Below are 24,528 nucleotides of genomic sequence, written 5' to 3'. Positions count from 1 at the left end.
GTTGTCTGTCAGTCTTCACTCTTCAAAATGTTAGATACAGTCTCCAAATAATAGTAAGCTGAGAATAAAACACACAAAGGCAAAGAAATACAAAGTTTATGATGACTGTCCTTAGCATGTCATACTGTACCTAGAGAGCATTGCTAACTGCTAGCTAGGATTATGCACTGGCTGGACTGCACTGTGCTCTGTCTCCCACACACCTTAAGCAACAAGAGTAGCAGAAAAAATACTTGGACTTTGAGTTGGGGAAGGATTAACTATGTATAATTCCACCTGGAAAAAAATAGAGATTTAATGTCAACATTTAAAACAGTTCTTCATATAATAATTCATGTATTGGAATGTAAAGAAGCCATAAGCCCAGAGTGAGTGCTTTCTGAGCCATTTTAAACCCCATTAGGTATGTGTGAATGAAGTGGTGTATTGGCTATATTATAAACTCATTTCCAACCACTGCATCTTGCTCAAAATAGGCACAAATATTTGGATAAATTGTGTGTATTTTCAGACTACTGTATAAACATTTGTCAATTCCTGTAATTTTCCAATGTCTTCCTATTGATTTTTACCTTCCCAATTTTTAGAATAAATGGTTGAGGTACAGAACCAATAAGAATCTTGACCAAGGCTGGATTGTGCATCACAGACATGACTGGGAGTTAAACTCCAAAGTTCTTTGTTTCTAAGCTTGTTCTTGGTTTACTGCCTCTTTCAGTAATCCTCTCATAAAAATACTGTTCTGCCTAAATGCTGTTTTCCCTTACAGACCCCTAGAGTACCTATAGCAAAGAAAGGAAGGGGAAATGTACTGGCAGTTACAATCTCTTCTTTTCCCCCAGAGGATATATCTGTCTGTAAGCTGCAGTGTTTTATTCAGCAGTTAAAATAAACCATGTACTTTGACCTCTGCAGATAAGTAGTAATAGGAGCTCTTTGTCTACAATAGTTCTTATACACTTGTCTGCCAGCCAAGTATTTTATTGTTTAAATAACTGTAGGAATAGTATGTTGCTCTGTCATTCCTTAGAAATTTTGGATCCATTTAAAAAAAAAAAAAAAAAAACCTTTCAAATCTCAGTTACGAGTTTTTAGGTTTGATACATGAAATGAAAGAGAAGTTGAGGAAGAATGTACACCATTATTCATCTTACAACAAGTATAGTCTACTACATTAGTTAAGGACCTCAATATTCCTCTATTCTGATTTTTTATAACTTGCTTTGTGGTCTGGAGGGGGCTAGTCATGTGAATACTACACATTGATACTACTGCTAGAGAAGTTTTGATGGATTCATCAGAGTATCAGTTACTGTCAAATTTGAAGTAGTAATTTTTTCAGGAAGCATACAAGAAATGGAGTGAAAATTGCTTTCTAAGTGAGACTATAAAATTTTGTGGAATGTGACAAGCATTTCAATGTAGGAAAGAGCACGCCACTCCCTTCTTCCCACCCCATTTTTGACATTAAAAATACTACTGACATTGATAAAGTCTCTGTCAGAAAGCCAGACCGATATATCTTAAACTTCACTGACAGCTCTGCTGCTGCCACAAAATGCAGTAAAATCCATAGTTAATCCAGTGGAGTTGCTATCATACATAAACATTGTGTGATGAGGAAATCTTTGGCCTTGAGCCAAAGCAGATGACAAACTTTCATGGCAGAGCACATGCACCGATTTCTACCAAAATTGTTATGTATATTTATCAACTGAGATACAAATCTGAATGCCCACACAACAGCATACTCTAAAGGCTTTTCTTCATTTTACTCATAAAAAAAAAAAAAGTTGGGTATAAGCAAGCTAAAAATAATTTAAATCTGTTTTGCTAAATTATCTTATGCTAGGATTTACACATACTGTCTGTCATGACAAAAACACTGTTTTCTAGAAAAGTTCACACTGTGTTCAAAAATCCTTTAATAAGTGCTTTCATGCTCTGTTACTGCTTTAGAACACAAGAGGAGGCTTGTGGGAGACAACATGTTTTTACACATTACATGGATTATAGGTACAACTTAAATATGCTGCTTTTTTCCAAGCACCATCCAAACTACTCTTTCAGCAGATCAATGTGTGTTCTGCATAAACAAGCAGGAAAATGCATCCTACCTTACGTCTTTGCAATACAAACAAAAACATGGAACATTTTTAGCCTACTTGGTGCTGTTAATTGTTGGTTGAACTACCATCTTTGTCTAAATTTGTGTTTAAGAGAGTTTTTTAAAAAGAATCTCATTTTAAGTGTAACATAGATGACATTTACCATTAATCCAGCTTAATTTCATCTTGTATTTATAATGCAGACTAAATAAATGCATACTAGGAAACATTCGTTTTTAAATACTCCTTTTTAAAAAAGCATTATTAGAAATAATAGAAAATAATGGATCACAAATACTAAAACAGCTGAGCATTACCAGCAGAAGCCAATTTTTAGTAGATTATTGCTATTTCAAACTGACATCATTTAAAAGCTAATTATTTGGGCTTTTACTAATCTTTTTGCCTTTTGTCAAATGAGTGACTTGGAAAAAAATCAACCATTCTCTGACATTTGACAACTCATTTCTGTAACAGTATTGCTCTAGATCCCACAAAGTGTTTTTTTTTATTATTATTTTTCAGAAAGCAGATGACAGAGAGAAGCGACAGGAGGCTCATCGGTTCCATTTTGATGCTATGTGACATGCCTTAATATTTATGAAGGAGCTGCTACTCATTTGCTTAATTGAAATACTAAATTCTGATTTGTAAAATGATTACCGTGAAAATACTGCTGGTGTGCTATTTGTAAATGTTGCATTATTTGGTATTTATTTGGAAAGTATTAAAATTAGACCTGAATGTCTCACAAAGCCTTTCAGTTAACAGACTGTATATAATAGCATTTGGTCTTTATTTAACAGAACTGTAAACTTATTTTTCTTAGTAAAGGGATCAAATTGCATGTACCGTTGTTTACATACCACCAATTCTTTAGTAATATTTCATAGAAAGCTGTGTAAATAAAGTTTAGCATTTCAGTGAGCAGAATACTTTATACCACTTGAATTGGTGTTGTCATTTGTACATTCCTGCAAAATAACCTGCATTTCTGAAAATTAAGCTTAACCAATTTCTGAGATGACTTGATCATTAATTCTTTTTATTGTACTAAATGGTGCTCAACCAAAAGTATTCTGTATTTTTCTTTGTTTAAACCCATATGTGCAATAGTTAAAGAATTTAGGAATTGGAGAACCAAAAGAAACCTGCAATGTTAATGCTAGTTCAGTAGCTCGTCATGGGATAGATGCAGTATTTATGTGTTAGTTCTAGAGAGAAGAGAACACATTAAAAAATTAAAATCATAAAAATGTATTAGCATTACATAAAGTGCTTTTGTGATTAAACTATCACCATACTTATTTTAGAAAAAGCCTAAACCCTTTATGAAACTTTTTGTTTTATAAGAAAGGTATGGGATTGTTTTGTTTGGTTTTGTTTTTAAAGAAGTTAGAAGAAACATTTTGGACTGGAAGGAGAATGAGGATTGACTCCCTCAGATTTATTGCTAAGGGATGAGATATACAAAGATTAATACAATAGGACACTCAGAATAAGCAATGTACATAATCTTTGTACACTACTATGCCCAAATTTCATAAGGCTGTAATAATTACATAAGATGAGTAGTTCAACTTTATATATTTAAAATGATGATAAAGTTACAATTGCTCAGTGTACTTTGGATCCTGGAAGAGTCTCTGAAAACAATCATGCTTTTATTTAATAGTGATTCCTTGGTGATATAAGTTTACATGATTAATTGTGCATTTAAATCTGTCAATTTGCATTCCTAATAAATGCTGTTTGATAAACTGGAACACACTTTCTCAACAAACTACAAAGTGTTGGTCTTGCAGACAATCACCTCTGCAGTAGGTATCTCCTCCGGTCTGGCACTTGTCCTGTAACACTACCTTTGCTTGTCAATACAGGAACAGAAAAGAGAGTGAGCAGGTACAAAGCTGAACTGATTATGTCCACCCTGAATCACAGTCAAACCATTCGTTACCATGGCAGTGCTGAACAGTGACCCATTCATACCACAGCACCAAGCCAAAAATCAGGAAAGTACTGATAAGCAGTCTACTAAGCCATGAAGTTTTACTAGATATTTCTAATATGAACTGATCAGATGCCAGCAAAGGAGACTTCCATATTGCATTACTGTTATTATTCAGGATAGCCTATTTCCTTTATGCATACCTTTAATATTTCTCTTAGAGTGGCATGAAAAGGTCAGATTTTTTAGATAAGTACTTAATGCTGTTGGACCTTTTAAACCCCATTGATAAAATTTGCTCCCGACCACAAAAGCTATAACAGATTTCATAATTAAGAGGAAGCATAATTCAATATATTTTCCTGTCTTTTTCAGGTGGTTGGAGAATAAGGCTAAACACATAATGCCACTGTGGCAGCAAAGTTGTGTATAGCCCTCTATCACAATATAATAAACATAGATTAGCCCCCTTATGTTTTTTGGAAAAACAATTAGGAGTGAAATAACCTCATGCTGACATTTAAGCTGTTGTCAAGTTAACAAAACAATGAACTCAGTATCTTTTGCTTTAAGGTGTTTTGCATGCTCAACAGTGCATCATTGCATCACTTTATATACAACACATTATTGGGGCTTCAATAGCTTTCTTATTATAAAGTTTACCACAGGTTCTAACGACGCATAGCTTGGCTCACAACAGTATATGCATACTATTTTGAATTAAGGCATTAAATATTGTTAAACCTCTTGTCAAAGGTTTCATGTTGTACTTTGGTTTTCTATTCTTTAGGCATCAAAAATATGTTTGGGTAAGGTTATTACTCTTCTACCAGTAAGTTTAAGAAAGCAACATCCATTAGAAAGTGTAGTTCCAGGTGATCATCACAGTAACTGAGGAGTGAGAAATAGTTCTAACTACATAAATTTTCAAAATGCATCCACCATAACACAGCCCTGGTGAGAAATGCTATTGGAAGGCTTCTTCAGTGTGAAATCTCACCTATATAAAAATACTGTTGACACGCCAACTGGCAGATGGCTGATGAAATACCATCTTTCTTTGTTCTCATTTTCCATGAGAAGCTTTTAAGACTGAATCTTCCTACCAGACTTATCATTAATGCACTGTAGTCCCCCCAACAAAAGAACCAACTTTTCTGCTGCAGATTAATGGGAGTATTATATATAGTATGATATTCCTTCTACGATGAGGCCATCTTTCTTAACAGACAGCTGTATTAAAAATATTTGCTACTGTTAACTGAGAAGTAATCACTATAAATGCACCAAGTCAATTCAGGACTTTCATAACTACTTTCAAATAAATGACACCTAGATAGAATAGAAGTCAATCCATAAGTTTCTACGATATTATAATCATCAGAGCTCAGTTTTGTTAACATAAAAGCATTAACCGTGCCAGTTTTTAAGGTATTAATAACCAAAAGAATTATTTTTTTAATCCAGAAAATAAAATTTTGCTTAAAAGAATATCAAACTTTGCAAATAAATAGTACTAATTCTAAAGGGATGACCAGATTTTTTGATCAAAGACTAAGTATGTTAACAAATGTAGATCAATAGAGATGTTAAATCTGAAATATTGCTATGCTGTTTCAGTAGTCCTATTATCCATTCTATTTTTTTTCCCATGTTGGCCACAGGATCTTTTTGTTGAGGCATTAGTAATATCAGCCTCAGCTGTGACTTTGAAAATAATCAGCCACGCAGCACTATTTTTATAATTAATTCCCATCTTCAATGAAAAATGTGATCCCATTTGTAGTACAATCCATAAAAATTGTAAAGTATATGCTAACCCTATTTTGAAATTCCTGAATTTCCCAACTTACTTAGAGCCAGAAAAGTTTATAGGTATATTCTAACACTCATATCTAATTATACTGCCTAGCACATAGAGAAGTGCACAGTAAGCTTTCTGAAGACTATCGGTATTCTTCAGGACTATTCGAAAGTTTGCAGTGTTCTTAACTCAGTAGTAAACAACAAAGCCAATTATACATATTTATGTATGATTACATATTATGTTACCACACTAAGAGGTGCTTGCACCTTCTGTCATTTTCTAATTAGAAACTGTATATAATTAAGATTTATCAAATGCACCTAAATCCTAATGACAAATCCAGGTACCAGAACAGTTAAAATGTAACTCCTAACTTCCTTTCATAATTATTCACTGTTGACATCTATATTTTTGCAACCTCTTTTAGAAGCAATATCGAAATAGCCTCAAACAGTAAAAAACTGCTGGTCTAAGGCTATTTGTGATGTACAATCTACTACTCAAGGGCAGCAAATACTTCAGGTAATATTAAAACTTCTAGCAGAACAGCAAACCAAAGGAAGTTTTAAGGAAGAACTGTTGGGAGGAGGCAGAACCAGTTCTCATAATGGAAATTTAAGCCTTTTATTGCAGCAGACCACCTGTTGTAACTGACTCATTCTTTAACTGTTCATGCAGGTATTTACCTACATCAAAATGAGCAGTCCCATTGCCTTCCGTGAACTACTCCCATCCAAAAATAATCATGATGACTCAATAGAGCAGCAGAACAATACACAACTCACTGTCCAAAAGCTGTCTTCCACCTTTCTTAACTCCCAAACTCAAGTTTAATTAACTCAAGCTTACTGCCAGCTTGTCCCAGTGGCACAGCATTTTCTTCCCTGGAAACTAGCACTCTGCAGGCTCAGAAAATGGGAAGTGAAAGTTACTTCAGACCTGTCACTAGTTTGCTATAAAATATTTTAAAGCACCACCTATAATAAGAACTCTCACAAGACAAAGTGACAGGGATGTCCGCATGAGAAATTTCTCTGAAAGCAGTGGTAAACGATGGTGGAATATGCCCCAAATCTATGAGTTGATGCTACTATCTGCGTCTCCCACACTGACAGTTTGACACAGCCCTGGGAAAAGAACAGGATGGAAATGCTGCTACACTACTACTAATGGACAAACTAGAAGTTCACCTTTTCAGTTAAATTGAGTGTAGCAGATTGGGTCTTTGCAATTACTACCAACTTGTATTGAGCACAAGATATTACTAGGTTTTTCTCCTGTTTCTTCGGTGTGAGACAATTGACCACAAATAGTTTTCTTGAATGCAAATTCAGCTTGAGATCTGAGAATCAGGCTAGTTCCCTCATTTCTTATATCATCACAAGTAATAAAAATATCTGAGCCAAATTTTGCCATCAGCTACGCTGTGCATTCCAAAAAAAGAAAAAAAAAAAGCAACCCCCTGTCTCCCAACAATCTGCACAACAGCATAGTCAGATTTTAATTTTGTGCTTACGTACTCGCAGAGAGGATTAAAAATTGTGGATGATGCACAGATACAGTAGAAATTATTAGTCTGCTCTTAGGTATTTTCTTGAGTTACTACAGTAAACATTTTTGCTAGTAAAGAAAAAAATGCAGGGTAGATCCACCTAACGAGGACTTGTCTTTGTATAGGAGTTTTCACTATAGATTTTAACATTTCATAACACCACTATCAATACATGGTTAAGAGGTGAACACAGAAATTGCTTTATCCACTGCTGGAACGCAGCAGCTATTTAACAATTCATGGAAAAACTACCCTTTGAGAAGGACTGTATCATCTCTATTTGAAATTGAAAGGACAATTCGAGTAAGCGGAATAATATAATTATGTAACTTGGGATTTTGCCAGAGCATCAAGCTTAATACTTCACCAACCTTCTTAGAACACTGAAATGGATCTTTAATACCCAGAAAAGCTCAGGACCTTCACTCTAAGGTCTCGGCGGGTCCCCCCAGCGCCCCGTGGCTGAGCAGAGCGCAGGAGCGAGCGCTCGGAGGGAGGAGTGCCACCAGTGCCACCAGTGGCGCCTCCCGCACACGCAGCCCCGCGGGGCTCCTCTCTGGCTTCGTCCAACTGCTTTTCGGTCCCTCCTTGCTTAATTCGCCATAACTGACAATCGCGTTGACTTGAAGAGCCTGAAATATTAAACTGATAATCTGAAGCAAGAGGATGACCTTTGCTAACAGGATATGCTGACCTTTGAACATCGCAGAAAGAATTTAACATTCGAACACATGGCACCAAACCACAAGGAAATCAGAGCTTCACCCATCACAACCATGTTCGAGACTAGTGAGCGGCCCTGCTCCTTAAGCAGACGGATTCGCAAGTTGCAATTACGCTTCCAATTTACAGTTTGCAATCTAGTGGGTCTATCGAGTAGGTTCTAAATTGCTTCCATAAGGTGCCTGAGCTCGGCGTGGGGTACCTGGAGGTTCGGGCTTGCATCCTAGTGCACGACCGCGGTGGGGAGAAGACCTGAGTTAAGTGGAGAACGTGACCCCCTGCATCCTGCGAGCGGGGCCGGAGCCCGCTCTCGGGCACGGGAAACCCGCGGACGCCGCGCCCGGCACCGCAGCCCCGCGGCGGACGGGCCGGGAGGGCTCGGACCCCTCCTGCCTGCTGCGCAAAGCTTTACAACGCGCTCCGCGCACAGATCTAAACATCTCCTTGTTTCAATACTTCTGGATCCTGAGCAAAAGCTCTCAGCCTCGCCTAATCGGCAGTTCTCGGGAAAAGACATCCTCTATGAAATAACCTGAGATACTTCAACCCGTGTCGCCTATGGGAGATTGGAAAAAATCGCTAATGGGCTTACATGTGTGGCTATAATTTTTACGCGTAGCCTATCGGTACGGCAACCTTTCGCGGCCATGCTCCCGGCTGTCGGAACAGCACGGCTCTCGCCGTTCCGCACCTCCGTCGCCAGCTCGGAGGTGTCCGGGCGGACGCGGATTCCCGGCCGCCACGGGGTGCCCGCCGCGGCGGGATCTGCTGTCCGGGGGCTCTCCCTCCCCGCCCTGCCCGGCGGAAAGCCCTTCTCCCGGGGGTTAGTCAGACCTTCCCCCGACATCGCCACCTGCCCACACCTCGGGCCCTTTCCCTAAGTAACATCTCCCCTCAGAAGCTAACCCGATGTGATGGATAACCGGAGGGATGGGAGCCGGGGCAGGCAGCAGGCTAAGTGCGCCTTTTTATTAACTTCTTGTAAAGTAATAGCTCCATTTTAGCTGTCACTCTTGTCAGACAACAGCCGCACAATAGCGTGTGATGGGCTCTTCCCGGCGCCTGAGCAGCAGGCAGCACACTGCAGCCAGGCAGGCAGCTGGGCACGCCGCACTGCTGGAGCCGCACGGGCTCTCTGCCACGAGTGAGGGGGAGAAGGGGAGGAACAGAAGGCGAAGGGGAGGACCGGCTCCCTTTTACCCCACCGGGACCCCGCTCAGATCCCAAACAAAGGCGGGCAGCGGGGATTCACGTTCATCCGAGCCACCGTGTCCCGGAGAGCGGCCGAACGGCTCGCCCGCTCCGCCCTGGTCGCCGCGGAGGCGGGGGACGCGCTCCTGCCGGCCAGCACCGCCGGACCCCTCTCCGCTGACAGGCGGGGAGGATGGGGCCTGGAGCGTGATGCACGGCGGGGAACCGAGGCGGGGTGCCTCAACCGGGGCCACTACCGGCTCCTCGTAGGGACGGGGCGAGGACGGCCGTCGCCGCCCCCGCTCGCTGCCCGGCCGTGCGGGAGGAGCACAGCGGCCCCGCCGGCTGCGGCTGTGGCTGCTTGCGGGGCTCCGTGGGGGGCGGGCACATGCGTACAAGCGGCTCATCCAGGCAAACACCCCTCACATCTTAAATGAGCTTCATTTACCGGTAGGCGCCTCAGTCGGGCTGCGAGCTGCCGGCCTGCACTTAGACCGCCTTACGGGGAGTCCCCCCCCCCCGCCCCGCCGCTCTCCGCCCCCTGGGGCAGGCCGGCCCCGACGGAGTCCGCCGCGCCCCACTCTAGATGGGACTGAGCACGGCGGCGGCGGAGGCTCCGGGCTCGGGCGGCGGAGGCTGAGCGCGCCCCGCGCGGGGGCGCCGGGCATGGCCGCGGGCGGGCGGGGGCCGGCCGAGCCGTAGCCGTGGGCCACAGCGCCCTCGCGGGGGGCCGCCGCCATGGAGCGCCGGTGATCATCGCCGCCGCCGCGGAGTCGCCGCCGCGGCCCGCCGGGAAGACAATGGCCCTGCACAAACTCTGCTCGGTGCTGGAAGGTAGGAGCCGCGGGCGGCGCGGCGTCCTCCGCGGGAGAAGCTGCCCGCGCCCCGCCGGAGGGGGAACCGCGGTACCCCTGGAGGCGTCCGCCCCTTCGGCTGCCCCGTGCGGCCCCCCGCCCCCGCTCTGCCCCGGCCGCCCTCCTACGGCCAGCGGAAACTTTGGTACGAGGGGCACGGGGGCTGCGCAGGGGGCGGCCGCCCCGCTGTTGCTGGGGCTGCTCCTCCCGGGCGGCTGCCCCGCCGCACCGCTTCCCTGCCGGGCGGCCGGCCGGTCCCCGGCCCCGCTCTGCTCCACACGAAAGCCAGCGCTGCGGTGCCGACGGCGGCTCGGGGCTGCAGGGCGGGCACTGCCGGGAGCTCAGCGCGGCGGCCCGGCAGCCCGCAGCCATCCCGGGCTGCTCCCGGCCCCGCTGGGCACGGGCGGGCGGCGGGAGCACTTCGGCACCCCGGGTTGGCGGGGCGGGGAGAGGAGGTCGCAGCCTGCAGAAACGTGGGTCACGGTAGCAGCGACCCTGCTCCAGTGCCCCTGCTCCAGTGCCCCGTATATTCCCGAGACACACCGAGAGCTTCCTACGCTCCAGTCTTTTCACGGTAAAAATACTCTTTCTGCTTTCTGAACTCTCCTAACGAGCCGCCTAACAGTGATCAGGTTATCGTACTTGTTATCGGGAGCAAGATCTGTTTTCAGCAAGGTTTTCACAAAACCTGAGTCACAAGCTACTGCCTGACCGGTATTTACCTGTGCTTCTCTTCCTCTTGAGGCTTTTAAATCTTGTTTCTAACTTCTTACGGTTCAGAGGTAAACAACTGAGGAAGGCTCTTCATCCTAGCATTTCTTTGTCTGTGGTGTTATTTATACAGCTCGACAATGGGCAAGGTATTTCTGTTAGAGAATAAACCCAGATATGGCAGTTAACCTTGTGCCTCAAGTCTAGCATTCAGTATCTTCTGGAGCAATAGCAGACTTGAACCATCAGGGACTTTTTTTTATTATTATTAAATTATTCCATTAGGAAATTTTGGAGCGTCTGCTTGCATTATCGAACCCAACAAGGCATTACTGCAGAGTGGAGAACTGTTTCTGATGTCCTCCCACGGTATGAAAGTTGTAAAGAAGTCTGTTTTATATCCAGAATGTTTCCATGGCCTATAAAATCCCATGTTCCTGGCCTGAAGGACAGATGTCTTGAGGGTTTAAATAAATATTTTTCATTTATTAGCATAATAATTGAGAGACAGGAGATACTTGCTCTCAATAAACGTCTGTGCCTTTATATAGGTGTTAACCATCGGCGGAGTTTAGATAACATAGGAACATAAGGCTTACATGGGGGAGAGAAGGCATTTAGATTTTTTTTTTTCCTACTTCCTATTTAAGTAACATAGTTAAATACCATAAACCACTATAAAACGACCATAAAATACAACTGACATTTCTGCTTCTTAATTACTTTCTACATATGCAGATCTAATTACATCTCAGATTGCTGCAAATTTGACTATGCAGGTTTTCTCCTGAACAGACCTGATGCTAATCTTTTATAATCACACTAGTGTCCAGGTAAGAAGTCCTTCTATAGGAAGTTTTTTGTATTATTCATAATCTATAAATTCCACAAAGCCATTAGTCAATAAGCTGTTAGTATTCTGAATGCATCACTTGCCATGACTACAGAAACAACCTATCATTACTTAGCATTATACACTCCCTTTTATCTCTTCTTCACTAGAAGTCTTCATATAGTCTGATTATTACATCTAATTACAAAGAAAAAAGATTCCTATAAATAGGCACATAGATTTAGTCCCAAAAGGAAACTGTTGGGAATAACAAAGTAAGCCTCCATATTTTACAAGTTGCATCTTAAATTCTGCATGGAAACTCTACCTACAGTGGCAGTAAATGTTTTTTTTTTCCTCCATACAAATAGCTTTGTGTGCAGAACTGGGAGCGTTCTGCTAAACCATATATGAAGTACAATTAAGCTCGGTATATTGTGAAAAGTCATGTATCTTTTAATAATACTTAGAAACAGTGTAATCTTCTGTTCTAAACATGGAATGCATATTTACATTTCTGTCATCCACAAAGGTTCTATTTTTTGGCTGTATACCTCAGAGCAGAAGCAAGCCCATCACACTCACTTTGTGGCAATTCAAATTTCTTCTATTATGCTGGTTCAGAACTACTCTATGCTCTTCCTCAGCTATCAGTAATAAGGGCTGATTTATATAAACATCTTAATATAATTCTTATTGCCTCTCTCCATAGTGTTTAGCAAAACTTATAAAAGTTTTGTCCTGAGTCCCATCATCTTATATTGGTTATTTGCTCTCATCCAGATCTACTAGCCAAAAGTGCTGAGTGGAAGCGATGGGAGGACCACGACAGCACTGAGGTTGCGGTAGCTGCAGGTTTTGCTGAAGTGGAGCCCAGCCAATGCCCACCTGCTTTCTCAGTGGTGTATGTAACCTATTGGAGGCCAAGGTGCTCGCTGCGTTTTGGTTCTTTAAAGACAAAGCCTTTTCTTCCTGTCTTCAGTTCTCAATGAGATTTTAAACACACTAGAATCATTCTTGAATCCTAGCACAGCTTGCAAAATGCAACTGTTCTACAACAATAAAGTATTATAACCCTCTGCTTCATAAGAGAGAAAAGCAGCTGCTTTCTTAATAAAAGCCATGTTCCTGTTATGTTTTGGAAGTAAACACATCTATCTTGAATTTCCTCATATCTGCTATTCCCCCAAAATGTGTTTGCTAAGAGCTTGTTCCCATTCTTCAAGTAGGCTCCTCTTTCACTTGCATATGCTATTATTTGGTTGAAAAAAACCACAAACCCGAAGTTAAATCTTGACTGTACATTAGTTTTGGACTATTTCAGTTATTATTTTGGATTAACTTAAAAAGCCAGAAAGAGAATTCTGTAGTTTCTGTCCTGATAATTCAACAAGCAGCCAGGGCTAGGACAAAGTAGTGCTACTTCTGGAAAGTCGACATTCCCAGCCTTCCAATAAGGTACAGAATTATTTCTAACTCTGGCAGGTTGCAAGAATGTGGAGTACTATGATTAACTTCCTGCCATTCTGCTCTGCCCCCTCATTTGCATTTTGGCATGAATTTAACAGCTAATTTCTCACAAACAAGCAGTGTTAGGAAGTAATGCTTCCTTCCACACAAAAGCTAGGAATTATGGCCTCTTGTTTCCAAAATCAAAAGGTGCAACAATGCCCCAAAAAGCTAAAAGCAAGCAGAGAAAAAAGATAATTTAAAAATCTGTTAATGATTTCATGATTTGTCCACTGAAACCAAAAGCAAAGTACTGACTGTAGAGGCTACAGTGGCCCTAATGAAGGCAGTATCAAGTGTCAGTCAGAATTTCATTTTTTTACTTAAAAACAGGATCTACTTGGAACCTTTTCTGCTGCACTCAAAGAAAGCTAAGTACCCAACAGCTTGCACTGCTAAGCAGTTAAGCAGAAGGAACTCAAGTAACTGTAGAATAGGATTCAAAAAGCTGCTGTGTTATAAACAAGGGAAGTATTTGGTGGTATGTATTATGCCTTGCTATTAATACATACACAAACTTAATATCCAAAATGCACCACTCCCACAGTAGCATAACTTCAAAAACATTAAATCCTAGTTTTCCTAAGACATAGTTGACAATGACTGCTAAAATCTTTACAGAACAAGTTGGTTATAATTACATTGACATTAATAGAAAAAGTTTACTGTATAAATCAGGTATACAGTTGTAGCCAGAGTACAGAATAACACTGGATTGAAGCTAAAGGAGCTATTGAATTATGTATTCCTATCTAATGAAAAAGCTAGGTTTTCAACACCTTCCCTAAGGTTTAATTCATGGAGAGAGATTAGACAGAAAAATTACCCCCAAAATAAAACTTTATAAGCTATTCATCATTTATGAATCTGTCAGAAATTCACAATATAATGCACTGCAGGAATGGTGAAGAGACCTGATAAACATCTACAATTATACCAGAAATTCTTCTAGTATACACACAAAATAGGTTACACATGTAACCTATGTTTACATACAAAATAGGTTACATATGTAGTGATGGACATGCTTATCTGGACTGAAGTAGAATCTTAATTATAGTGTCTTGGATACCGTTGGGGTTCTAGTACTGCAAACAAGCTTGCTGCTTTTGTGCTTTATACACTCCAAATTTTTTAATTAATGAAGCACTTACAGTCTTGGACAACTTAAATAGCTTGCTACGTCTATTGATACATGACTGACGACTGCCGGCTCAAATACTGCAAGTGATTGGGTTGGGGGAGTGTAAATTTTTCAACAAAAAAGCAGCAGGTAACTTTTCATGAAAAAATTCCACATTTTTAGCTTATCTTTGTGCTTCACTCCATTTTCTGTTATTACAAAGCTGACCCACTATGTAGCAGGAAAGAACTGCCAATACGTTAACAATATATTTCACAAAACCCCCTTCTTTAGCGTACAATAAAATACATGAACACAAAGAAGTCTCTTTTTAAGGGACTGAGAGTGAGGAGCTAGAAAAAAATATTCATTTATACTCTGTACGCAAATTGTTGTTAGACAGGACAGAAAACAGCAGAATTTTTAATATTAATTCCATAATAGACATTCCTGAAAAGATTTCCACTGAAAAATACACTATACTGATAATAAAGAACAAGAGATGAAGTTTGGTACAATCTGATCTACTTTTAAGTCAAAAGTATCACCATCCAAGTGTTCTAGGAATAAGTAATCTCTGCAAAAGATGTATTCAGAATAGTTATGTACAGCAGGATCAGTTCTGTCAGCTACAGGGAAACCATCTGAACTTTAAGTCAGTGTATATATTTTAATAAGGTTTTTGGAACTCCTCATCAACATGGTTTGCACATGCAGCCTTCTCATCAGTCTCTTGCTGCACACAGCTTGGAGATGAAAAAAGATCCTCCATATAAAAAGGAAAGCTTCTATTTAAAAAATGAAAGATATCATTCTTCTGGCAGAAGTTTTGCTGGCAGACATACCCAGGAATGGATTATAAGTAACAGGATGTGGAGCAACTGGTAAAATGAAGCAGCCCACAGCTGCTTATACATTTCTAATGGAGGAAGGGATCAGAAATGTTAAATATTTTGAGCAAACCTAGAGGGGACTCTGTCACAGATCCATCCAAGCATGAATTGTTCTGCAGATGATTTTGATCAAAGGGACTTGGGAGAACTGCATTTACTTCCTGAATCAGTTAACCTGGTTTCTCTGCGGAGATAGACTCCCAATTTGTTTCTTCAGCAATCTTAAAAGAGAGGAATCCCTACTGGAAACAGCTGGAGTGAGATGAAACTGTTATATCTCAGAATAGACCTGAGTGCATTCAGATATCCTGCTGGCATGCTAATGGCTAACAAGATTTGGATCTTAGAAAGGCACTAGAGTCACTGTTAATAGGTGGTGAAGCCCACTTCTGCTATCAAGCTTTTGTGAGGAGGATTAAAAATGGGTTGGCAGCTCCACTGGCATGCTCTGGGTAAGACTTAAAACAGCTAAAATATGTCTTGCCTGATGCACACCATCTCTGTTACTTTATTCTGTGGTAATCCTGCAGTATATTCCAATATGAGGAAATCACCGGAGCTGCTAATAGGCTAAGTTATAGGCAGCCACCTTAACTGCTCTTTGATGCTCATTTTACTGATCTGCAAATGTCCTGTTGAGACCACAAGAGATTAAGGAATATATACAGACTATGAACTGTAAGAGCATGTGGGATTCGAAAACTGCTGTGTTTTCATCCTCAGCAATAGAATTGTTTGCCTAAAAAAGCAGCAACAGATGCAATCCAGTATTCCTTTTATCAATTAGTAAATGTCACCAAATGCTAGGAAGAAAGAGAAAAATCTCATTCCCTGGAATTTACAGTTTGTGTTTCTAAGCTAAAAATGGCTTTAATCAGAAATGCACTTAGTTAGCTTTCTGAAAGAAAAGGACGTGACCATCCACACAGAATTACATAAAATCCAGAGCGTCTGGACACTTTACCTTGTCTGTCTAAATTGCAGAAGTTCTTTACAAGAAGACCAGTCAAACACTTTGAATTTGTGCAGCGTCTAACATGGGACCCTACACTTGATCAGTCCTTAAAAGCAACCAAAACACATATAAGTAATTTATGTTGTACATATAATCTTGGCCAGAGAATAAGATAGGATATGACATCACAAATGTCCCCACCACATTAATAGCTAACATTAATGTTTAGACATATGTGGGGAAAAAATGGATGTAAAAGCTGGGATACTGTGATTAGCAGTTACTGAAAGTAACATTAATTTTAGCACACGGGGCGAATTAGGAGCTAGGTTTAAGAATAGTACACAGAAAAGGATTCATTCCCATAAGGCAAAACATAGTATATAATTAAGATCAAGCATTTGTTACTCTAGGCTGTATCTGCCAGAAAGAAGCAGGCATTCAGGCAAGATTTTCTAACATGCATGACCTGTGTGTTGCCAATTACTGTCTGTTTGGACTATATGTATACAAGGTGCTGCCTAATCCAGGGTGTACAGCACAGAGATAAAACAGTGAATCCTGCTTTAAGCAATGTCTGTCATCTTTATCCCTAGGATTCTGACTACCACTATACTACGAATGTGTATTATTCTAAATGATTAAGTCTTTATTTAAATAATTGGTGGAATTTTTCACTGTTTCTCAGTTGTGCATGACTGCTCCCCAGTTTGATATTCAGCTTGCCCGGCATGCATAGATCCCCCACTGTCATCACTCAAGACCGACGTTGCTCTCGGAGCCACACAGCAAATCTAGTCTGTTTTCTCTATATGTGAAGATCCCTAGAGCATGCAGAAAAAGCAAAGGAAAGGCATACCATAGACAGCTCAGAGCAGTACTGTATCCCATGAAATCTGAAGAATGTATCTTGCCAGAAAGTACAAGCATATGTCAGATTTGCAGCCTAAAGCACTTGTTTTTCTAAGCAACACACTGATTTATCAATATTGGGTTAAGCACCTGTTTACTATAAAACTAACTATATTATTCTCATTTTTAAAGAGAAATAGCAGCCACTCATTTGTGAATCTCTCTATATATACTTCAGTACATAAATTAACAAATTTTTTTTTTGCAGCTTTGATTAATTTTAGAGAATTTTAAGAAATGCCAGCAAAGAAAATCTTGACCCCTGCAAACAATGCTTAGTTTATTACACCAGTTCAGGGGATTCTTTTATATTATTCCATAAGCCTATTTCAACAACAGAATAGTAATAAGAATTTGCAATGTATGGTTAGTGTCTTCACTCTTAAAAATTTATACAAGTGTCTGCAGGGTATGTGATCTAAAATATTTCATGCAAAGAAGTGAAGAAAATGAAAAATGGATTCTTTTAAAAACATACAGAAGCTTGCTGCTTTTTCTTTGTTTCTAGTTAATGTTCACACAGGTAAAAACTATCAGAGCTTTAAATGGTAGTATGAAAGTATACACCATAATTTGTGGAGTAGAACTCTGTAGCAAATACCAGATTCATGAATAAAAGAAGCCCCTCTTAATCTGCCTCAGTGGCTGTGCTGCTGTTGGCTTAATGATAGCCTCTTCTAAAGTATACGTATCATGAAGCAGAAGCTCAATATAAGGTGCAGAAGCACTTACCTGTATTATATTTACCAACTAAATATCTCTAAGTAAGGTCAGTCTCCCATATTTCAGTGTCTTCTAGTAGGATTCTCACCACGCTCCTCCATTAAAAACAAAACAATCAAACCCACCCTTCTATCCCTTTGATATTCAATGCAGTCATGCAATCCTGCACTTTGTGCTGTTGCTTACATTAGCAAGCCATGTTCAAATGGCATTTTTAGATACTACTTCTGCTTCCTGTACTGTAATAGAATACAGAGCTATGTCTAGAGTTACCTTTCATGCACACTGAAGAACAGTCATGGCACAGTGATATGTAATATGGTCTAAAAGAGGAAAAAAGAAGGAGCAGAGAAATACTGTGTCCCATTGCAAGTTCAGGTGCATTATAACTATTTGAATTTCAATTTATCAGAAATAACAAGATCATTCTTCATCCTTCTGAAAGTGCTACAAGACTTTTCATGAAAGTAGTTCGGTATCCCCTAATTGCTGTGTCTGTGTCCCCACATGCAGTACCAGGACACTGGTTCAGCACTAGCTTTCCACACTGCACCATCCTACGGGATCTGTCTCTTCCCTAGACATCTTCCTTCCTTCTTACTGACTTGTATGGTTCAAGTTAGTCTTTGAGATTCAAAAATATTTTTCCAGGAAGTGGTATGGATTTAGGACACCAAGTGATTGCTTTGTTGTTTTTAAAATGCACACAAAAATGGGGTAATGGAAGCAGTCTAAAAGATCTAAAAATACCCTGACTGTTTTTTTTTTTTCTTTCTTTCTTTTCCTTTCATCGTGAACATTAATAGGCTTTGTTCTCAGCCAAAAAACTCCTGTTTGCTATCCCACATTATACTGTGTCATGTAAATCCATGCGGTTTAAGGCAATACTACCTCAGGCATCCCTGCCCAGTACTCTCGGGAAGAACAGATATAAGTCCTCTCTCCACCTTTTTGCTAGCAATGTCACAGAGATAAGGACACATACAGAGTATTAGTCACAGACACCTCTTTTCTTTATCTTACTATCACCTGGGATAAAAGTAATGGCAAAGGAAGGCCCTTAAACATTTGCTACCTGGGCTGCTTTGAATACATCTTAAGGGTGGTTAAGATTAAGAGCATGAGGAGGACAGGCATTGCCAGGGAAAGGCAAGAGATGGAAGAGATTAAAAATGAAGACAGTGAAAAGGGCAGGGAACAAAGAGAAGGTGGACCATACTTAGTATATCCACTCATCCATATAACATCACAAAAGGAAGACAGTAAAACAAATATTCAGCCCATTTATCTTCTGTAATTGCCTGCATATCCATGCTGTTCTGCAGGAAATACGCACTGTTGTTTTGCACTTACACACACATACACAGCTCTGGACTATTAATAGAAACGGCACAGGCTTTAGTGAAAGCAAATCAGATTTTCTGAAGTCCTTTTAGGAGGCTTGTTTCTGTATCTGCATCATTTCAAGAAGGGAAATCACTGGTTAGTGTAACTGAACATCTATTCTTATGGCATCTCTGTCTGCACAAGAGAGCACAATCACTGAAATAAACATAGATGCTTACTGATATTTTAAAGGTGAAAAAGAAAAAAAAGAGGGTATACAGTAACAGTGTTAGCCATAGTAGATAGCTGTACTAAAAAAACCTCAACACAAACCAATGAACCCCCAGATTTTCACTGTTACTTGAAAGTGACTATGTGCATTAATTTTGTTAGTCATTAAAGTATTTACTTCACTCATATTTCTGTGTTTGTTTGCTTTAAGAAAAACAGACAAAGCCCATTTCACATTTTAAGAAGCAGCACAACGAGTTATAAAGAGATTGCTATGTCCTTGCAAAATAGAGAGTGGGCATAGCAAATCTTTAAGAAAGGTTAATTCAATAGAAGAACATACTGACACATGATTTACATAGGATTGTGGAAACTGCATTTACTTTAACAATAAAAGCCAACTTTGAAGTGTTGCTCCAGAACCAGTGTAGAAAAAAACCAAAGAAAATACGTAGACAACTTTATAACCACTATCAAGATTCTCTGTAATATTCTCTGTTAGGGACAAGCAGTCCCAGGAGTACAAATGCATTATAAGTTCATGCACTTAAACTCAGATCTTTGAGTGCACAGTTTAAACACAGAAGCCACAAAAAAAATTTTTTTTAAATAGTAGCATCTATATAAGAAATATTAAAAACTAAAAATAGCTGAAAACTAATGTCAATCATATGTTAATAAAGATGGGATGTTTGTTTATTCTATTTGCTTTAAAGACTAGTGAACATCCATAACTTGAAGACCAGTAATAGGTACTAGATACTTTCTTCTGAAGGATGAATTTTCAATCTAGGGTGAGTCAGCAATAACTAACAATTCATAATTTGTATTGGGATAATGACAGTTAAGAAATATATTTTTCAGTATATTAATATTGATGAAAATGCAAATTATTGCAAATATGGAAATTGCAAAACTACCTAAGTCTTAACCTACTATCTTATAATCCATCTCTCAAAATCAAATGAGTGTCTAGGAACATAACACTTGTTTGCAAGACCCATATGGTATTTTAAAACACCTACAGTTGTGAACTCAATTTACAAGGGAAAAAAGCAGTTGTTGATGAGGAAAGTCTCATAATGATATACAGTATGATTTAATATGGGTAGAGAGAAGAAAGGGCAGCAGAAACATATATAATAAAACACAAATGCTAGATAGACACTTTCGGGGCAGACTTTGATTCCTTTTGTCTTTCCCCAAGATAACACATCTATGTCAACATTACAGTAGCATCTAGATGAGTTCAGTCAAGATCACCATTGTTCACAGTCAGTGCATGCTCACTCTGGAACTCTCTAAAGGGCTGAAAGTCTAACAGCAACACAGGGAAAATCGCAGATAGAGAAAATGCTGTTTCAGCATGAGCCACTAAAATGCCTGAGCAACAAGAGGGGAAAACTGGGAAAATAAAATGAACTTCTTGAATGTGGCAATAAAATTCCTGCTGAAATCTTTTTTTTCCTGCAGTGGTGAGGCCATGCCTGTCTGACTTAGTATTAACAAGTAGATTAAGAACATGGGAAAGGCCATACCAGGTCAAATCAAAGGTCCATCTAGCCTGGTATCTTCTTTCACAGAGATATAAAACCAGAAAGTGTATAGAAGTACAGCAAATTATATTTGCCCCAAATACTATCTTAGACTTCAAACAACTTATGGCAAAAGGGGTTTCTGAAACAGAATTTTCTACCTCAAGGATGCATTATGCAGTATCTGCATTAAAAAAAAAAAAAAAAAAAGATCTTGGTTTTCTTTGAACAAGCCACCTGCTAGCTTTGTCTGATACCCCCGGTTCCTGTATTGGAAGAGACAACAAGTAGTTGCTCTCTATTCACCATCTCAATGACACTTGTGATTTTATAACTTGTATCCTATCTCCTCTCAGCCAGCTTCTGTCCAGGGCAAAGAGTCCTAGCCTACTTAACTAGTTCTCTAAGATACACGTCCAGAATTATAGAGATACTCAAGATGGAAGCAAATGAAAGATATGAAGAGTAGCATAATTATATACTCTATTTCATTCTCTTTTCCCTTCCTGGTAATCCCTAACAATCTGAGGAGACAAAGCATTTTAGGAAAATCTGGACATTAAGCCTGCTTTAAAACTGTTGGTGAATAGTGGAATATGGAATCATTAGTATGTGCTGTTCAGACTGGCGCTTCTTGGGTGCAAGGAAAGTATAAACGTAAGGGAAAGGCCAAAAGCAAAACCATCTAGACAGCTGGAAGGAATGAAGGTCGGAGGAAAGACTATAACAGAATCTTTAACAGGTTCAATATTTAGTCAGTTCAAGTCCAGAAAACACCAGGATGTACCAAAACCTGAAACTAACACAACACTCTGGCAAACCAGAGTGCTTGCAACAGTGTACTTCCTAACAGTCTTTACATCCTAGCTGTTGTCACTGCTCAGACTAAGTCTCTCCACATCATTAGAACTTGTATCTGCTTGTTTTCTACTGCCACATCATTTGCAGAAATCACTGGTATCGTGGCAGCATCACAACAACCAGTCTTGCAAGCACAATCCTATAGTGATCCTGACATCCATGTAGGAATAAGACCATGCAGTGTCTCCTGTGATCCTGATTAATTTCTTGGAAGCTGGAAAAGTCTTTTGTACATGTTAGGCAAATGGAGTTTTAGGATAAATCGGGTTCAATATACCAGTGAAACATCTCATTTCAGGACATAGAAGTTATACAGAAGATAGATACCATGTAATTTTATGAAATGCTTGCAAATTAGTAGATACTCTAGAAAATATACTTAAAGTCCCCTCAACCAATAAATTGCTATTCTTATATACACTTTCTTAAGGAACTTGGAAGAAGAGCCAACAGCGCACTTAGACTGCACTGGTTTCGTAAAGTTGAAATTTTAAGAAAGCACATAAATGAATTAAGTATTTTTGTATGTTCTCAGTTGTTTCAGTTAGTGATTCTAGGATTTGCATGACTCGGGACTGCAGAAAACAGTCTATAGTTTTGATGAATTACTGATGTTTTTTCCTGTCCAATTTCTCTCATCAGTGTTGCTAGTAACAATCCTTGTAGTGGAAGGGATTGCCGTTGCACAGAAGACACAAGGTACAATTTTGGTTTGATGATTTTCTTTCAAAAAATGTAACAGTTTTATAGTTTTTAATTAAGCAATATAAGTGAAAGAAGGTATTTGTATTCAGGTATTAATAGCTTTTGAATTACCAATATGAATTCCTGTATTTTCCATGTCCCCCCTATTTACTGAATTTTTTTCCGACTGAACAAAGCCATCCAGTCACAAAGAACATGGAAGTTGACTTACCCAGTTAAAATTCTATGCTTTTAAACCTTAGAGGTGGGAAAAAAACCACCACAGAAATTCATGTTTTATGTCTCTGACAACAAGCTTTTCAAATAGTCCACCCACAAACATTTTTGAAGCCTGCTGAGTCAGGAAGGCATCAGTTTCACAAACCTTATTTTCTTCTATGTGGGATTAACCCACACTTGAGAGAGAATAATTCCTTGAACTGACACCTACAGAATTTCCTTGAACAATTTCTGCAGGAGAGACTAAGTTTTCACCCCCATAAATCAAAAAGCTGCCAAGATACCAGTGGAAGGTGATGTAATTTACTGGAGGCAGCTAAGACCTGTATCAGCATGGACTCCCTCTCAAAGGTCTGCAAACAAAAACTGCATAAATATAAATAACATTATGAGAGCACCCTGTGAGATTTAGGAAAAATCTAGCAGAAACCATATATCCTGTGTCTTATTCTCTCCAGTTCTGGTGATATCAAGAAGGGCCAAAGCTACTTAAGAAAAATGTCAGAGAGATCATACTATTCCCAACTTCTTTCTCCTTGGATAAGGAAATCTGAACTAACAAAGCTCCTGCAAATTGTCCAGTGTGGTACACTACCTTAGTGAACTGCATAATCTTAGTCAAGGATCATATTTCCCTGTACATCCAGAAGAAGAGGTTGGATCTTAAATGAGACCCTTAGCTACCAGTGCAATCTACCTATTGCTAGTAATTTTATTAACTACCATTGCTGTATTTAGTGTATTTACATATTATAATTCAGTCTGTTATAAGCATTCTATATTCCAACAAATTATTGTAAATAGATATTCAGTCTAAGGGCCATGTACTTCACTATACTCTGGAATCAGGCGAAAAAATGATAAAAGCTAACGAATACTTTGGATTATATTTGCATAGGAATGGAGAAGACGTAAGCCGTAAAATAATGCTGCTGTACTGGCCGCCACTGTGACTCTTTGACTTAGAAGGAAAAGCAACAGAAAATTTAAACTGCCTTGGGTAAAAAAAAATTACTCCCTCTCTTCCCTTCCCAAGGATTACTGGACATATTTGATACTCAGAAACTGTGATCTCTTGAGGGTATACCACATCACTAAACTAAACATAAGATTTTCCTAGCTAGATATTAACAAGTGACATAGAAGAAGGTTTTCAACCAAAATAGATTACTTTCTTCTTTTATAGAATATGCATTATGACAGTGTTTTACTTCTGCAAAATCAAATTCACATGCTTGCAGGAGAAATTTATGTGATCACTTTTTCTTCACTTAAGGTGGGCAAAATATTGGAGTGAATCGCATTCCTCCTACCCAGTGTGACAACTGGGTACGGACAAGTAATGGAGGACATTTTGCTTCACCAAACTACCCTAACATGTACCCACCAAATCAAGAGTGCATCTATATCTTAGAAGGTACATGCTGTATTTCTGTTTTGTTGTGTTGTAATCTTACCGTTAAATGGATAATCTTGAACTGTTAAAACTGTGTCATTTTACTATACTGTCAAGTATTGTATAGCCATACTGGTAATATAATCAATTCTGCAGTCATTTGGTTGAACAAGAAGCTAAGATTGCTCTCTGAAGTAATAACAACAAATTAATAGAAAATGCAAACATTCAGGAATTAGCTATACAGAGTAAGACATACTCTCACAGCCAGAAAAAGCAGCATCAGATCTACTGTAATCTATGAAGGCACAGAACTATTAAGATAAAAATTGTAGCTTGTTATTTTAATATCACTTCCAGTATTGCTGATAATGAACTGCAAAGATGGTTGAAGACTATCTTCAGCATTTACCA

At 39.6% G+C, this 24,528-nt stretch overlaps 3 protein-coding genes across 4 annotated transcripts in view; 2 read left to right on the top strand and 1 right to left on the bottom strand.

Moving 5' to 3' along the window:
* Window positions 1-3,874, top strand: part of ITFG1 (integrin alpha FG-GAP repeat containing 1) — a 91,645-nt gene extending 87,771 nt beyond the window's left edge. The window contains exon 18 of the mRNA XM_030026440.2: window positions 2,634-3,874. Coding sequence (XP_029882300.1) covers window positions 2,634-2,693 — 60 coding nt within the window. The 3' untranslated portion in view covers window positions 2,694-3,874. The remainder of the gene's footprint in view (window positions 1-2,633) is intronic.
* A 3,937-nt stretch (window positions 3,875-7,811) lies between these two features.
* On the bottom strand, window positions 7,812-10,069 carry LOC115345860 (translation initiation factor IF-2-like). Its single transcript, XM_030025348.2, has 2 exons — window positions 9,778-10,069; window positions 7,812-8,047 (listed from the first exon to the last, which is right to left on the bottom strand). The coding sequence occupies exons 1-2, from the start codon at window positions 10,067-10,069 to the stop codon at window positions 7,812-7,814; spliced, it is 528 nt and encodes a 175-aa protein (XP_029881208.1).
* Window positions 9,863-24,528, top strand: part of NETO2 (neuropilin and tolloid like 2) — a 36,036-nt gene continuing 21,370 nt past the window's right edge. The window contains exons 1-3 of one of the 2 annotated variants that reach the window (XM_030026441.2): window positions 9,863-10,163; window positions 22,437-22,493; window positions 23,995-24,135. In XM_030026441.2, the coding sequence (XP_029882301.1) occupies window positions 10,130-10,163; window positions 22,437-22,493; window positions 23,995-24,135 (232 nt within the window). In that variant the 5' untranslated portion in view covers window positions 9,863-10,129. The remainder of the gene's footprint in view (window positions 10,164-22,436; window positions 22,494-23,994; window positions 24,136-24,528) is intronic. The other variant, XM_030026442.1, reaches the window with a different exon arrangement.

The sequence above is a fragment of the Aquila chrysaetos genome, chromosome 9, assembly GCF_900496995.4.
Source record: "Aquila chrysaetos chrysaetos chromosome 9, bAquChr1.4, whole genome shotgun sequence".
Lineage (NCBI taxonomy): Eukaryota > Metazoa > Chordata > Aves > Accipitriformes > Accipitridae > Aquila > Aquila chrysaetos.
Note: the sequence above shows the minus strand (reverse complement) of the source record. Positions and strands in the feature narration are given on the sequence as shown.

What these genes read in the sequence shown, in the direction of transcription:
- LOC115345860 (XM_030025348.2), bottom strand. Translation starts at nt 10,069, where the DNA reads ATGGCGGCGGCCCCCCGCGAGGGCGCTGTGGCCCACGGCTACGGCTCG. An exon ending in CCCGACTGAGGCGCCTACCG is followed by an intron (nt 8,048 to 9,777) that starts GTAAATGAAGCT and finishes TTAATATTTCAG; the next exon opens with GCTCTTCAAGTCAACGCGAT.